Source organism: Hyperolius riggenbachi, chromosome 4 (genome assembly GCF_040937935.1).
Source record: "Hyperolius riggenbachi isolate aHypRig1 chromosome 4, aHypRig1.pri, whole genome shotgun sequence".
In the NCBI taxonomy this organism is placed as follows: Eukaryota; Metazoa; Chordata; class Amphibia; order Anura; family Hyperoliidae; genus Hyperolius; species Hyperolius riggenbachi.
Window position 1 is genome coordinate 172411328 of NC_090649.1, and position 18178 is coordinate 172429505.

Here is an 18178-nt window from a genome sequence, read left to right on the forward strand (position 1 = left end):
TTCCTAGGCAGAGGGATACTACACATCAAATCTTGGTTCTATTGATCTAAAGCGCAATCGATGCAGGGAATCGAGTGCGATCGTTCTTTTCTTCACGGGCGGTTCCAGGACGCGCCTGCGGCCCCGCAACCGTCCGTGACACCCATCAATCACTCCCTGTCACTATCTGTCAATGCAATTTTTTTGGTTAGGCTCTAAACTGCCCCCTGGGGGCTCCTGATCACCCCCTTCCCACACTCTCAGACCCCCCCCAGACCCCCCCCCCCCCCTGTGTACTGTATACATCTATCCTCCCCTGTAATCACCTGTCAATCACCTGCCAATCACCCGTCAATCACCACCTGTCACTGCTACCCATTAGATCAGACCCCTATCTGCCCCTAGGGCACCCAATCACCCGCCCACACACTCAGAACGACCTCAGACCCCCTCCCCCCCCTGTGTACTGTATACACCTATTCTCCCCTGTAATCACCTGTCAATCACCCGTCACCACCTGTCACTGCCACCCATCAGATCAGACCCTAGCCTGCCTCTTACGGGCATCTGATCACCCACCCACACCATCAGATCGCCCGCAGACCCACCCTCAGATCACCTCCAAAGTGCATTGTTTACATCTGTTCTGCCATCTAATCACCCACTGATCACCCATCAGTCACCTTCTTTCACTGCTACCCAGCAGATCAGACCCTAATCTGCCCCTTGGGCACCCAATCACCCGCCCACACCCTCAGAACGCCCTCAGATCCCAGCCCTGATCACCTCGCCAGTGCATTGCTTGCATCTATTCCCCCCTCTAATCACACCTTGAGACACCCATCAATCACCTCCTGTCACCACCTGTCACCCCCTAGCACACCTACCCATCAGATCAGGCCCTAATTTACCCTGTGTGGGCTCCTGATCACTCGGCCATACCCTCAGATCCCCCTCAGACCCCCTTCCAATCACCTCCCCAGTGCATTGATTGCATCTATTTTCCCCTCTAATCACCCCCTGAGACACCCATCAATCACATGCCCATGTTCTCTGCTGCCATGTCCAGGTCACGATTTGAGAACATCCTGCACTTCCTGCACTTCAGTGCCAATACAACCTGTCATCTAAGAGGCCACCCTGCTTATGACTGGTTCCTCAAAATTCGGCCCCTCATAGACCACCTGTCATCAAAATTTGCAGATGCTTATACCCCTAAACAGTCATTTTGAGGCATTTGGTTTCCAGACTACTCACGGTTTTGGGCCCCTAAAATGCCAAGGCAGTATAGGAACCCCAAAAGTGACCCCATTTTGGAAAAAAAGACACCCCAAGGTATTCTGTTAGGTGTATGACGGGTTCATAGAAGATTTTATTTTTTTGTCAAAAGTTAGCGGAAATTGATTTTTATTGTTTTTTTCACAAAGTGTCATTTTCCACTTACTTGTGACACAAAATAAAATATTCTATGAACTCACCAAACACCTAACGGAATACCTTGGGGTGTCTTCTTTCTAAAATGGGGTCACTTGTGGGGTTCCTATACTGCCCTGGCATTTTAGGGGCCCTAAACCGTGAGGAGTAGTCTAGAAACCAAATGCCTCAAAATGACCTGTGAATAGGATGTTGGGCCCCTTAGCGCACCTAGGCTGCAAAAAAGTGTCACACATGTGGTATTGCTGTACTCAGGAGAAGTAGTATAATGTGTTTTGGGGTGTATTTTTACACATACCCATGCTGGGTGGGAGAAATATCTCTGTAAATGGACAATTGTGTGTAAAAAAAATCAAAAAATTGTCATTTACAGAGATATTTCTCCCACTCAGCATGGGTATATGTAAAAATACACCACAAAACACATTATACTACTTCTCCTGAGTACGGCAGTACCACATGTGTGGCACTTTTTTGCACCCTAACTGCGCTAAGGGGCCCAAAGTCCAATGAGTACCTTTAGGATTTCACAGGTCATTTTTAAACATTTGGTTTCAAGACTACTCCTCACGGTTTAGGGCCCCTAAAATGCCAGGGCAGTATAGGAATCCCACAAGTGACCCCATTTTAGAAAGAGGATGCCCCAAGGTATTCCATTAGGTGTATGATGAGTTCATAGAAGATTTTATTTTTTGTCACAAATTAGCGGAAATTGATTTTTATTGTTTTTTTTTTTTCACGAAGTGTCAATTTCCGGGGTCTCGCTGAGCGCAGGGGGAAGTTAGGCGGAATCTAAATAGCAACAGAGGCTGGGCTCTATAAGCAGACCCAGCCTCTGTATGGGGATTTCATTGTTAGAACCTCGCCTTGTGTTCTCTTTAAAGTTATCCAACATGTCAGTGTCTTAAACAGTCAACCAGAACGGTAGCCAAAACAGCTCCCACTTCCAGAAGAAACAAGCTTGCCATGACCAAGGTCTCTGCACCTTGAGACCAATAAGTACAATGTGGGGAAGTAGTCAGCAATGCCTCGCTTATATAATAAAAGCTCCTTTATTAAAGAAGCATGCAGTAACAAGCAGCCATTAACAGGTGCTGTAAAATGTTGCTTGTCTGCACATCTTTACATGCTTCTTAATAAAAGAGATACAACTTGCTCTTCCCTATTTAAGTAAAACTATCACAAAAAAATGTTAAAATTTAAAATACAGGCATGTGCTTACATATAAGATGTACATTTGTTCCAGAGAAAAATGTTCTATAAATTATTTTTCTCATATGTTACTGTCTTTTTCAGTTGGTAGTAAAGATCGAAGGATTTTCTTTATTTTTTAAAAAAACCTTTACTGAACAATGATTACAATTTTTTCGCAATAGTGGTCCTCTAGGACATTCTGAATTATTAAAGTGGAATTGAAGTCAAAATTTCTCCCAGACTAGCCATATTATTGTAAGTTCTATATACAAACTCTTAAAAAGAAAAGGAAAAAAATACCTGAAAGGGCTAAACATGCTTTCATTTTATCCAGGAAGGCTTATGAGATACAATGATCTTTTCAGGCTGCAAGTAATTATTATTTCATCTCAGCCTGCAGAAGACAAGGCTGGCCGATAGCAGTGAGCTTCTGTGTGCAAGTTATATTGTTTTTAATTGCATTTTTCTTACTACAAAGCTTTCTGATTGACCTGAATATTACACTGTCATGCAAGATGGCTACTTCCCATATCCTTATGATGAGCAGGAGTGAACAGTTTTACATAAGTGACATTTCTTTGGGTCAAACGCAAGTAGGATAGTTATACAGGCAATGAGGATTTGGGAGAGGTGTTTAATTGTATGATATGCCAGACAATTAAAACACATTTCTTATTGTTAGTGCATGTATACAAATGCAGTTGTACAACTGACAGCACTGATAGCTCAGTGACTTTTCAGCAACCTCACTACAAGTCAATATAACTCAAGAAGTTGTTACAAATTCTTGACACTTAATAGTCAACATATTTTCATTCAACCTTTCTGGCGGTATTGACGGTTATACACGTCAATACCAAACATGCTGCATACGATATTGACATGCATACACGTCAATACCCCCCTGCACTGTGTACTAGACCCTTGTTTGACACATTTTGGCAAGTTACAGGAAAAAAAAAAATGTAAAAATTAATTGGATCACTTTTTGCACAGAAATCCTGGGGAAGTTGGGGAAGTTGAACACCAGGGAGGTTAATCACTACAATAAATCTACCTATGTCCAGGATTTAATATGTTTTGTGATGGTCTTCAGACTCATGCATGGCATATATAACATAGTCATTGTACTAAATTGAATAGATTAAAACATTGGAAGTTTTCAGTATAATTTCTTACTTGTTATATTTCCTTGTCTCTAATTAGTACTGCTAATTGTAATGTGTATGTGCTGTAATGTGTATTTATGGACACTTGTCACTAGGGGGCAGGGTGAGACAACAATAGAGGACTTCTGTCTTAGTTTCTACATTTTCTGCTAGCAGAGAGAGAGATCAAAGTATTACAAGAATTTACAGCACAACAAGTTCTGACAACATAGGTCAGAAGCAGTGCACTTATCTCAAACGAGATAACTCTATTGAAGCTGCTAATGGGTTAAATAAGTAATTTTGGACATTGCAAGTTTGTAACATCTGTTTATTTGTATGACAAAGATCACATATTAGGGTTTTCAACAGTTAAATATTAGAACATGTAAAGAGAATTTATGAAACTCCAGTTTGCTGTTACCTTGCTTTTCCTTGTTGTAGGTGCATAGAATTAAATTTAACCAAAAATCACTTTACGTCCTTTAAACAACTGCCAAAGCTTCCTGCAATTCAGCACTTGTCACTTGCTGAGAATAATATTGAGTCACTGAGTGGTCTGGCAGACTTAAGGAATTCTCCACTAGAATCCCTGATTCTGAAGTCAAACCCGTGTGAGTTTCTGGAAGATTACAGACAACGGTAAGTTACATTTAGTTTTGTGACAATAGAAGAGAATCAAATTTTGTATTGATAGAGAATGCTTGCAGTCCTATAATGTATGCACTCTGTGGGGAAAAATAAATAAAATAAAAATAAAGATAAGAAAAGCCTTCTTTATTAGGCAAAGTTCGTCAGATAATGGACCATTTCCCACAATGGACAGCAAAGGACAAATTACATGTTGATAAATCATATAAGACCTGTTCATTCTGTGTTTGTTTTGAATGAGTCCATAGGATACGTGGTAGCAGAACACACATTTTTGTCTTGCATGACTTTTCCAGATACTACATGGAACACAGACATGTCCTACAGTAGATAGCATAGTAGTACCAATGATACGTCCGATACAACGGAAACCACTATTACCACAATTACCACAATCTTCTGTGCTTCAGCCTCGATTGATAGCCAAGGTAAAAATAAGCTGCCTTCATCTGGTCAACTTTTAGTTCTAGAAGACAATTCATTACTCTTCCAGAGTATTGTCTTCAGTTCTATCGAGTTTGAAGGAAATACTCAAGAACTTATAGGTACAGCTAATTTCCTATTTTTTTTTAAAATGTATAAGCAAGGATGTTCAAGCAGAATTGTGAGTTGATGTTAAAGTAGTGTTCATTGACTCTCCTCACCTTTCATTAAGGGGTTGTTGTTCCAGTGTGACAATGATGTCCTTTTTCACACTTCTTGCAAACTAGTTTTCTTCGCAATTAGAAATGTGTCCCTCAGTATCCTTAGAGGAGAATCCATTCTTTATGAGGTGTTGGTAAACCACAGAGATCTGATCGGTAGAATTATATCCCCTTTTATAGGTCATGTGCATATTCAGGGGTTGCTCCACCTCTGCAATTTACAGATCTTTACATTCTTCTGTACACTACTAGACCACAGAAAAATATCCCTGCTAGGCATTTTGCACAAAAATTAATATTTTGATGATAAGTATTTAGAACCCAGTGATCTGCTCCTTTTGCATTCCCTGCAGTTGACTTGAAATCAGAATATCTGAATTTCCTGCTAAGCTCTGCTGTTAGCCCACACAAATGAGAATCTTCAGCACTACATTGAAATATAGAGGAAACAGAGGTGAAGAAGGGCCCTGTGTGCTTAGGTATTGGGTCAACGGTGCTTTGTAAGGAGGTAGGTATTCTACTCCTCTGTCCCCTGGCATTTTATCCCCCAGCCAGGGGAGGACTGGGACCTTTTGGCCTGGGGGAAACACAAACCAGAGGACAGTTATCATGGCAGCCCCAGCCCAAATGACTTCACACGCACCCCACGTCGTATATGCCAGTAGTCATGTGGTGCGCCAATGCAGAAATACAGGCAACGGGGGGGGGGGGGGGGGGTACATAATACATTTTGAGGGACAACGGCCGGGGTTTACGTCGTGTCTATCATTCTTGGTTATCGCATGCCATGATTCTCGCACCTGTCAATCACATTGGCCTGAGATTTCCCAACATCTCAGATTGATACATTCAACCAATTTCCAACCACAATTTTTATCCGATTCGATAATATCAAAACGGTTGGTCGATTGGCTGTCAAGTCAACAGATGTATGGCCACTTTAATTCCCCAAAGCTCATTCCCCCCCCCCCCCCACACCATCTCTACTAACCCTCAAATATGCCCCTCTTCCACCTCGGATATCCCCTCCCCCATTACCAGAAACACCCTTACTGACCTCCCTGCTGGCACCATGATCCCTGCCTCGTTAATGCTAATTTCCAAAGTTTTGATATCCCTCCTTCCATCACTGTTTTCGTTCCCCCCCAACATCCATGCCTTGCTTACCTGCTTTTTATTGGTGGTCAGTGGCTGTGAATCACTGCCTGCCCTCAATCCACTTTACTATAGTATGAAACCCTATAGGCCACATCCAATGGAAAAGCCATTATGATTCGATCATAGTGAAAGAATCTGTCCGTAAAAATTGATGCATGTATGGCCAGCTTTAGATTATGGTTTCTAATAACAAGATTGGAGAGAGGTGAGAGAAGGCAAAGCAGGTGGTTTTGGTGCACGGCGCCAGGACTGTGGAGTCAGTACAAAAATCTTCCAACTCCGACTCCTCAGTTTATGAAACCACCGACTCTGACTCCAGGTACCCAAGATGGCTCTGACTCCGATACCTCTACTCAGACTCCTCCTCCAAATCCACAGCCCTGCACTGGTTACTCAAACCAGGAGCCCCATAGCAGCAATAATAAACTATGCGGGAAGGGTAATTCGGGGCTCAGGTGATCGCCGTACCCCAAATTACACCTCCCTCTGAGTTGCAACGACTCAGAGGGGGAATAGTATTTAAAGAGAAACTCCAACCTAGAATTGAACTTTATCCCAATCAGTAGCTGATACCCCCTTTTACATGAGAAATATAATGATTTTCACAAACAGACCATCAGGGGGCGCTGTATGACTGATTTTGTGCTGAAACCCCTCCCACAAGAAGCTCTGAGTACCGCGGTACTCTGGGCAAACTGCCACAATGTAACAATGTTCATAGACAGGAATTAGCTGTTTACAGCTGTCTCTAACAGCCAAAACAGCTAGGAGCAGCTACATAACCTGCCCACAGTAACAATGTCACCATGTAATACATATCAGAATGTGAATCTGGGAGAGGAAAGATTTTACAATGAGCAAACACTGACTAAATCATTTATACATAATTATGGTAAAAAATGAAGCACTTTTTTTACTACATTATTTTCACTGGAGTTCCTCTTTAACACTGCCAGGGAGTTTAGTGGCAGCAGGAAGAGCCGTCATTCGGCGCTCCCGGCGCCCAACTTACCCGCAGCATACAAATACTAAGGGCTCAGACACACTATAAGCACTTTTATGAGCACTTTTTAGCCATCAGAACCTTCTGAGAGCTTTTTAAAAAGTGCTCCCATTGACTTACATTAAAATCAGGTTAAAATTGTGATCACAGTAAAATCGCTCAGAAAAGCACTCATACGGCTTGATTCAATAACCGGCGCTAAGATATCTCTTAATGGGCACAAACCACAGCGCTAGGTGGTTTGTGCCCACACATCGCGCACTGCACCGCACATAGTGTGCGCAGTGCAGTGCGCCAATAACAGGGCGTGGTGCGATGCTAACATCGCACCCGCTATGCTGTCTATGATGCGACGATAACGGTGCATCGAGTGACCCTTAAACGGCGTACTGATGTACAGTTATCGTTGCATCATAGAGGGTGCGATGATAACGTTGCACTGTGCGCTGTTATCTGCGCACCACACTGCGCGCACTATGCGCGGTGCAGTGCGCAATGTAGCTTTGTGCATCTGTTTAGATGCACAAAGTTACATAAGGGGCACCAAGTGGCTTTTTACTCCGGCGCTAGCACTTAGCGCCGGTTAGTGAATCAAGCCCATAGTGTGTCTGAGCCTGAGGCTCCGAGCCCTTATGCAGAGAAGGGGAGAAACAGTGAGGAGAGAAAAGCTGAAAGAGAAGGAAGAAGATAGTTAAGTGACTAGACAATATGCTCTGTACAGCACTGCGGAAGATGGCGGCGCTATATAAATACTAAATAATAATAACAATAATTTGCCTCACCAGGATTACACTTTCATTTAGCTTTCCTGTATGACAAGAAGACACAGACATCCCGGACTAGGGGAAGAGGGAAACAAAGGCGAATGAGGGAGCGCTGGTGCCCACCAAGAGCGATTCTGAGCGTTTTTCAAATCGACAGATGTTACCCTATTACAGTGTTCTCACAGCAGCGTTGTGATTTTTTCAAAATCGCAAACATGCTGCAGGTAACATTTTTTTGAGGGAGTCATTCAAAAATCGCTCTAAAAATCGTTTCACAAAATCGCACTTGCAAATTGCTAGCAAATGCTATTGTGCACTAGCCCAGTGAGAGGAGGAGTGGAGAGAGACTGAGAATAGCCTGAGATGGAGCAGATCTGTATTGCAGTCTCACATCACACAGAGGCTACTTGCCTGTAATATGACTCCTGTCCCTCTCAGTCTCTCACACAAGTCAGAAAGCAGCCCTCCTGGAGTTTAGGGACTGTCCAAAACGTTTCAACCTGTTTAACGCCTTATCCACACATGCAGTCATTATAACAATGGGGAGAGACCAGACAGATGTTTGCCCATGGACCCTCCAGGAAAGCTCTGCATCATGCTGTGTATATTTACCAGCTTGCCTGCCCTCTAATTGCACTTTTATTAGCTAGCACAGAGTTTCACATTGCCTTACAACAACAAACATGAATACACCAGACACTGGACCAGTCCTAAATCACTCAATGAAAGGTGGCCTGGGGGGAGATTTCCCCCCTTTCCCCCTGGCCAGTCCGCCCCTGCCCCCAGCCCAACTCTACAATGTCCAAAGCCCTGTCTGTCATGGTTAAGGAGTAGGGGTCATACGTTTGTTGCCTTTTGTCTACTGGCCACCCAACCCACTTAATTGGATAAATGGCTCATTACTATCTGCAACAACAAAAAATAGGAACTGGAAGAACAATAATAAAAATATTAGATGTTAATACAATATTTAGGAGGATGCTATGAAGTTTTACAAGCAATGGTTGATATTTGCTAGCAATTATTGTACCCATCACTTTCGGCAAAACATTCCATAGTGATGGCTTGTTTCCAGTGGTTGAAGATAGTCAGAAAGTAGGTACCAGCTGGTGTGAGAAAATTCCTTATAGTATTCTTGTCTGAGTATCCTCCATCTTTAATTTGTAACACTAGACCTGAAGAATTTGTTTGGCAAGAATGTTTCTCACAAAAAAAAGGGTCCAGTTGAAGATACTTTAATTACTTTTGATATACCATGATCTAGATGCACAAGGACCCCCACAGAAATATAACCTTCAATTCATATAACAGTTGTTACACAGCATGGCACATCTCAGCCTGGGACCTGTCACAAGTGATGTTAAAACTAAGTATGCAGATCTCAAATCACCCTATTTCACCACTGTGGAACGTTTTTGCTTGGTATATGTGAGTAAGCTAGTTTTTGGAAGATGTAGTTTATGGTACTTTAGTGAACAACCCTCAATCAATATTGGGTGTGTCAGTTTTCTATTTACTGCAGGTTTATCACTACTCTAGAGTTGCAATGCTCCATTCTCTGTGAAAAAAAAATGCAAAATCTTTATTATGGCCATATCCAATAAAATTGATCTGCAATCAGGGAAATTCCATATCCCTTACTGCTGCTACTAGCAGCACTCCCTCATAAAAACAAGGGAAAAAAGTTCAACAGTTAAAAAAAAAAAGTATTAATGTGACAGTGTCCCCCTTTAAATAATAAAGTGCTTTTCTCCCCCTCCCCCTTAAGTAAAACATGAACTCCTACCTAACTAATTAACCCTTTATGTCACCTATACTTATTCCGAAGAGTAGAGGACACGTGTAATGGCTGCCGCCTGTAGCTAGAGATGTCACAAATATATAGAACTGCAAACTTCAGAAAATGTTTGTGAACATGCAAACCCAACGAACTGCCATAGTCTTCAATGGTCAGGTGAATTTTAAAACCTACAGAGGGTTGGTGCACACCAGAGCGGTTCTGGAGCGTTGTTTAAAACGCTTTCAGGGGAAAACCACTAGGCTAATGAAAGTGAATGGGCTGATGCACACCAGAGCGGGGCATTTTTTCCACAAACTCGGGGGCTGCAGCATTTTTTAGATTTCTGAGGTGTTTCTGCCTCAATGTGAAGTATAGGAAAGTGGAAAACAGTTCTGAAAAACGCTGGATCAGAGCGGTTTTCCAGGCGTTTTTGTTACAGAAGCTGTTCAGTAACAGCTTTTACTGTAACAATATTTGTATATTTGTAATCTGCTACACAAAAACTCTCAAAAAACATGTTTAGAAAACGTCTCTAAACATGCCTAGAATCGCTCTGAAATCTGCTTCAAATACCTCTAGCTGATCTGCTAGAGGTTTTTGGTGTGCACTGGCCACAAAAGTGATGGAAAAGTTGTTTCAAGGGGTCTAACACCTGGTCAGTGGCATGCTAGAGGGGGATCCATGCCAAAACTCTCACCAAAAATTACAGAGTTGATGCAAAGTCAGGTTTTAATCCCTAAAGGGCAGAAATCACATTATGCACAGCTCTGGGTGTCAGTGTGCTGTGGAGTGTCTCACACAGAGAAATGCAATAGTGCTATCAGAATACAGTGAATACAGTGAAATAATAATGCACAGGAGTGCCATTTCTGATGTTGTTGTTCTCCTTCTGCTGTTTTGGCGCAGCTGGGAGGGGTGATCAGGACACAGGACTGTTGGAACTGTGTCTCATGCTCCCTGTCACCGCATTCAACCAAAAAGATGGCTGCCCCCATGAAATCACAAACATTTGCCTGTTCTTTTAAAACAGGATGGGTACGAGATTATATTACCTACCGTATCTATTTTAATTAACCTAACTAATGCAACTTAATGACAGTATGTTTGTTTAGGTTGAAGTTCCCCTTTAAGGAGGCAGAGACTGCTGGTACGGAAGTGGTTAAACGACAAAAACCTCAGACTGCAAAGTGGTTAAGGAAATAGCACACACATACACACAGTACAGATTCCAGGATAAAAAATTAAGTGCAATTTAGGAATACAGTCAGTTGAGGAAATTGAAAGCTGGCTATAAACTGAAATGCAAATGTATTTTTCAGGACCTCAAATTGCAAAGCATTTATGCATCACTAATTCATGTTTTTAGCAAGTTTAGGAAGTTTGGGATTTCACTTTAATATTGTAGCCAGTGGTCCAATAGGCATCAGACTAATGACACCCACAGTTCCAGTACCTACAAATACATGAGCCTATTTAATAGAAAGCTACACACTGTGAAGCAAACACTGCAGTAACGGACTTGACAACTAAGCCATATATGTACATAAAGAGCTTTTTTAAAAAGCAAGGGTGTGCTTAGATTGTGTTAGTAATGTTGTATTGCATTCTTCTTTGGCACTTGTAGGCCTGAGCCTTTGATCCTCAGAGTAAAGGGGAACATTTCCACAGAGCTGCAGTGTATCTGCAGCACTTAGGCATGAAATATTCACTGAAACTAGTTGTGAGAGTGTCACAGTGCAGGCATATACATTAAATGAAGAGAACTGCAGAGGCAGCATGTGCATATTATAGCTGGAAAGAGGCTTGTGTTGAGTCTCAGTTTTGGGTGATGACCAGTAGTGATAACTGAGGAGGCCCCAGCTGTTGTCTGCCATGACATGCTGATATTTAGTAATTGCATCTGCTTAAAAAAAATATTTTTCTACCTTTTCCAGCGTATTCTCTATTTTGCCAAACTTGAAAACACTAGATGGAATTGCTAAACTTCCAGAGGATTGGTCTGTGACAGATGAAAGCCATTTTCTGCCCAGCAAGTGCACAATTTTGTAACCATTTGACTGCATAGGTGCCTGAAATCTGTTTTTTTGGAGGACAAACTATATGCGACTGGTAACAAGCTGACATTTTCTCAAGGTGCTAAGCACACTGTTATTTTCTTTAAATAAAACAAATATTTACATCTGCAGATGTCGGTTTGTTAATTTTGATTCAGCTGAAATGGCAAACATCTTAAAATACAAACTTTTCAGGAAGGGTGGTTTGAGCAAAGAGATTAATATATGAAAATTGCAAGCTCGGAGTTGGTATAATTTAAACTGCGTACGTACTGTAGGGCGTTGGTGAGTTGGGCGCAGGGCAAGCTGAATGGCGGCTCTCCCTGCTGCTGCTAAACACCCCGGTGGGCAGCATTAAATACTATTCCCCCTCCAAGCTGGCGCAGCTCAGAGGGAGATGTAATTCGGGGTCCGGTGATCGCTGGAGCCCTAAATTACTCTTATGTGCCCCATGGAGAATAACGCTGCTGCTATGGGGCACCTGGTTTCTGCGCTCGGCACTGAGCGCCGTGAGTCAAAACCCCCTTATTCATTCAAACTGTCAACATCAGAGAAATTTGTTTTGTGCAGTGTTAAAAGATATAAGGGATGGGATAAAAATGTAAAAAAATGCTAAGATGATTCAGGAATGTAGCATCTGGTGGCCTTGTGAAATGCACTTTGTGGGGTTCCTCTTTATTACCCAGACAAGGTCAGGAAAGGAGTACACAAGTGAAGCTTGCATAGCTTTGTACTGTATCTGGCAGTTTAAAGCTAGAAGCTGCAGTGGTGCAAACAGTACTTCACTGGGCAATACAAACGGGGCCGGATTTCTGGAAGGGCCACGAAGGCCAAGGCTTTGGGTAGCAGCAGCCCAAGGAGGCACCTGGACATTTAAGAGGAGTTGCTACATAGCAAAGAGGAGGATGAAAATGGGGAGCAACACATGGAAAAAGGGAAACCAATGCCCAAGGGATCTGTTCATGAAAGAGAGGGGCTACAGTAAATGCATGATACACATGGAAGAGGGGGCTGCATTTGGAATGCTACAAATTGTTTCGGAGGCGCCCCAGGATACCATTGATGTAAGTATCACACAGAAAGGGTAAAGGATTATTGTTATTGTTGGACCTATTATTGTTATTTGCATTTATTTATGCATTATTATTTATTTGTACAAATATATGATACAGATAATTCCTTTAGCACTTTAAAGAAAATTATGTCATTAAAGTGAACATGAACCAAATAAAATTATTTAAAATGAACATATGATGTACCTGCAAATGAATAATACATGCTTACCTCACTGTCAGTTCCTCTCAGAAGCTCACCATTTTCTTGTACCAACGACCCCTTCCAGTTCTGACATAATTTTGTCAGAACTGAAATATAACAGTTGCTGTCAGTTATAGCTGAAAGGACAAATGATGAGCAAGGTAATGTCCATGTTTGTCTATGGCTCAAGTGGGCGATATTACAGTTTAAAAGTGTGCTGACCAGGAAGCTGTTATGGGGTAATGACCATTTTCAAAGTGGAGGATGGAGAATTCCATCGATCACCGTGTACAAACAGGACTCGGGAGTGTAGAGATAGATTGATGAGTAGACTATGCGGGGGGAATGGGGGGGGGGGGGGTGAGTAAGTATGATGTGTGTATGTTTATTTTGGCTTTTAATCTTCAGCTCAGGTTTGTTTTAAATGTCCATCAGAAAAGCTCCCAATCTACTGCTTGTGCATATAGGAACACGTATGGTTTCCGTGCTGACCAAAAGCAGTTAATTAAACAAAAACACTTTTATTTTAAAATAGTAATTTTTTGTCGACATGTACATTCAGATACTCTACTCTGCAGAATTGGTGGTAATCTGTCTATCTTGATAGATGAGCTATGAACACACTGGCACGGAAGCCAGGCAGTTACTGAAGATTAAAAGAGGAGTAAAGTGTCCTTTTCAAATAAAGCAAGATCTAAACTGATGACCTTAGTGTACAAGAGTTTCATCTAGTAAAGTGACTTAAAACAAGAACAGCCGATATATAAAAGGGATGAAGGGCAAAAATGGGTGGATATGTCATTTCTGACAAAATCAATATACATTGGTAAATGAAGCAGCCAGCAGTCTCCTGCTTGCTCTGTGCCACTGAGCGACTCTTGTTGATTAATTCTCTTCAAAGAACGAGTCGCATTTCTGCATTCGGTACTGACTGCAGCCTGCAAATGAGGTTCCAAGAGCATCTCAATACTGAGTACATTGCAGTCATCTAGCTTTTGAGGTGATTAATGTACGTGCCACCACAAACAACTCATACGCCGACAGGCCACTGCGGATGGAGAACTTGGACATGATAAAAATGCTTTGTAAGCACTGAAGACACCTGCCGTGTTTTGTGACTATACAGAAGTCAGTTGTTTCTACTTTGCAGTGCTTAATTATTGAATAACAACATTACACAGTGTACACGTTGGGGTCAAGTGTGGATCGTAAATAACTGAAGCCATGCCTCCTCGTACAATTGCGCTGATACCATAGTACAAATAGTAAACAAGCCCACATATCAATGTCACATCTAAAGCACAGAGATGATATTTAGACAAAGTCTGTTGTACCCTCAAATGACTTGCACTTTCTGCTTGTCATTTGAACTCATTTCTACAGTGCCACCTTATTGCCCAACAGTCACTAACCTTCCTCCCCGCCACCTTATTGCCCAACACTAAACTCCTTCTCCAAGCCTAAAACTAGCATCCCTCCCCACCACCTTATTGCCCAACACTAAACTCCCTCTCTGTGCCTAACACTAACCTCTCTCCCCGCCACCTTATTGCCCAACACTAAACTCCTTCTCCAAGCCTAAAACTAGCATCCCTCCCCACCACCTTAATGCCCAACTCTAAACTCCCTCTCCGTGCCTAACACTAACCTCTCTCCCCGCCACCTTATTGCCCAACACTAAACTCCCTCTCCACGCCTAACACTAACCTCCCTCCCTGCCACCTTATTGCACAACACTAAACTCCCTCTCCATGCCTATCACTAACCTCCCTCCCCACCACGTTATTGCCCAACACTGAAAACTAACCTCCCTCCCCGCCACCTTATTGCCCAACACTAAACTCCCTCCCCGTCACCTTATTACCCAACACTAAACTCCCTCTCCACGCCTAACACTAACCTCCCTCCCTGCCACCTTATTGCCCAACACTAAACTCCCTCTCCACGCCTAAAACTAGCAACCCTCCCCACCACCTTAATGCCCAACACTAAGCTCCCTCTTCATGCCCAACACTAACCTCCCTCCCTGCCACCTTATTGCTCAACACTAAACTCCCTCTCCACGCCTATCACTAGCCTCCCTCCCTGCAACCTTATTGTCCAAACTCTAAAAACTAACCTCCTTCCCCGCCACCATATTGCCCAACACTAACCTCCCTCTCCACGCCCAACACTAACCTCCCTCCCTGCCACCTTATTGTCCAAACGCTAAAAACTAACCTCCCTCCCCACCACCTTATTGCCCATCACTAAAAACTAACCTCCCTCCCCGCCACCTTATTGCCCAACACTAAACTCCCTCTCCACGCCTAACATTAACCTCCCTCCCTGCCACCTTATTGCCCAACACTAAACTCCCTCTCCACGCCTATCACTAGCCTCCCTCCCCACCACCTTTTTGCCCAACACTAAACTCCCTCTCCACGCCTAACACTAACCTCCCTCCCCGCCACCTTATTGCCCAACACTAAACACCTTCTCCACGCCTAACACTAACCTCCCTCCCCACCACCTTATTGCCCAACACTATACTCCCTCTCCATGCCTAACACTAATCTCCCTCCCTGCCACTTTATTGCCCAACACTAAACTCCCTCTCCGCGCCTATCACTAGCCTCCCTCCCTGCCACCTTATTGCCCAACACTAAACTCCCTCTTCATGCCTAACACTAACCTCCCTCCCCACCACCTTATTGCCCAACACTATACTCCCTCTCCACACCTATCACTAGCCTCCCTCCTCACCACCTTTTTGCCCAACACTAAACTCCCTCTCCATGCCTATCTCCAGCCTTCCCTTCCCGCCACCTTATTGCCCAACACTAAAGACCCTCTCCACACCTATCACTAGCCTCCCTCCCCACCACCTTTTTGCCCAACACTAAACTCCCTCTCCATGCCTATCTCCAGCCTTCCCTCCCCACCACCTTATTGCCCAACACTAAGCTCCCTCTTCATGCCCAACACTAACCTCCCACCCTGCCACCTTATTGCCCAACACTAAACTCCCTCGACACGCCTAACACTAGCCTCCCTCCCCACCACCTTATTGCCCAACACTAAACTCCTTCTCCATGCCTAAAACTAGCATCCCTCCCTGCCACCTTATTGCCCAACACTAAACTCCCTCTCCACGCCTATCACTAGCCTCTCTCCCCACCACCTTATTGCCCAACACTAAACTCCCTCTTCATGCCCAACATTAACCTCCCTCCCCGCCACCTTATTGCCCAACACTAAACTCCCTCTTCATGCCCAACACTAACCTTCCTCCCCACCATCTTATTGCCCAACACTAAACTCCCTCTCCACACCTATCACTAGCCTCCCTCCCCACCACCTTTTTGCCCAACACTAAACTCCCTCTCCATGCCTATCACTAGCCTTCCCTCCCCGCCACCTTATTGCCCAACACTAAAGACCCTCTCCACGTCTATCACTAGCCTTCCCTCCCCACCACCTTATTGCCCAACACTAAGCTCCCTCTTCATGCCCAACACTAACCTCCCACCCTGCCACCTTATTGCCCAACACTAAACTCCCTCGACACGCCTAACACTAGCCTCCCTCCCCACCACCTTATTGCCCAACACTAAACTCCTTCTCCATGCCTAAAACTAGCATCCCTCCCTGCCACCTTATTGCCCAACATTAAACTCCCCCTCCACGCCTATCACTAGCCTCCCTCCCCACCACCTTATTGCCCAAAACTAAGCTCCCTCTTCATGCCCAACATTAACCTCCCTCCCCGCCACCTTATTGCCCAACACTAAACTCCCTCTTCATGCCCAACACTAACCTTCCTCCCCACCATCTTATTGCCCAACACTAAACTCCCTCAACATGCCTAACACTAGCCTCCCGCCCCACCACCTTATTGCCCAACACTAAACTCCCTCTCCGCCACCTTATTGCCCACCACTAAACTCCCTCTCCATGCCTAATACTAACTTCCCTCCCCGCCACCTTATTGCCCAACACTAAGCTCCCTCTTCATGCCCAACACTAACTTCCCTCCCCGCCACCTTATTGCCCAACACTAAACTCCTTCTCCACGCCTATCACTAGCCTTCCCTCCCCACCACCTTATTGCCCAACACTAAGCTCCCTCTTCATGCCCAACACTAACCTCCCTCCCCGCCACCTAATTGCCCAACACTAAACTCCCTCTCCACGCCTAACACTAGCCTCCCTCCCCACCACCTTATTGCCCAACACTAAACTCCTTTTCCACGCCTAAAACTAGCATCCCTCCCCACCACCTTATTGCCCAACACTAAACTCCCTCTCCACGCCTATCACTAGCCTCCTTCCCCACCACCTTATTGCCCAACACTAAACTCCCTCTCCACGCCTATCACTAGCCTCCCTCCCCACCACCTTATTGCCCAACACTAAGCTCCCTCTTCATGCCCAACACTAACCTCCCTCCCCGCCACCTTATTGCCCAACACTAAACTTCCTCTTCATGCCTAACACTAACCTCCCTCCCCACCATCTTATTGCCCAACACTAAACTCCCTCAACATGCCTAACACTAGCCTCTCTCCCCGCCACCTTATTGGCCAACACTAAGCTCCCTCTTCATGCCTAGCACTAACCTCCCCCCATCACCTTATTGCCCAACATTAAGAAGTTCCCTCTCCATGCCCATCACTAACCTCCCTTCCTGATACCTTATTGCCCAACACTAAGTTCCCTCTCTATGCCTAACACTAGCCTCCCTCCCCGCCACCTTATTGCCCAACACTAAACTCCCTCTCCATGGCTAATACTAACCTCCTTTTAGAGTTTAGTGTTGTCTTATTTACGCCAGAAACAGGCATGTGACTAACATGTCATAAACACTTGATCTGTTGCATGCTTGTCCAGGGTCTATGGATAAAAGTATTGAAGGCATACGATCAGCAGGATAGCCAGGCAACTGGTATTGCTTAAAGGAAAATAAATGTGGCAGCCTCCATTATCCCACTCACTTCATTTGTGCAAGCAAGTGCAAGCCTCCGAGTCCTAATATGTTACTTCTACCTTTTGAAACTCCTTGGCCCATATGCAATTATATTTTCATACCTTATTGATTAAACACTTTTTAGGACCCGAGCAAAGACACAA

The 18178-nt window shown here is 44.0% G+C and overlaps 1 protein-coding gene across 4 annotated transcripts in view; it reads left to right on the forward strand.

The window, feature by feature from the left end:
* LOC137570592 (protein tilB homolog) overlaps positions 1-11934 on the forward strand; it is a 98259-nt gene extending 86325 nt beyond the window's left edge. For all 4 annotated transcript variants that reach the window (XM_068279290.1, XM_068279289.1, XM_068279292.1 and 1 more), the window contains 2 exons: positions 4200-4397; positions 11690-11934. In XM_068279290.1, the coding sequence (XP_068135391.1) occupies positions 4200-4397; positions 11690-11804 (313 nt within the window). In that variant the 3' untranslated portion in view covers positions 11805-11934. The remainder of the gene's footprint in view (positions 1-4199; positions 4398-11689) is intronic.
* The last annotated feature ends 6244 nt before the right edge of the window (positions 11935-18178 follow it).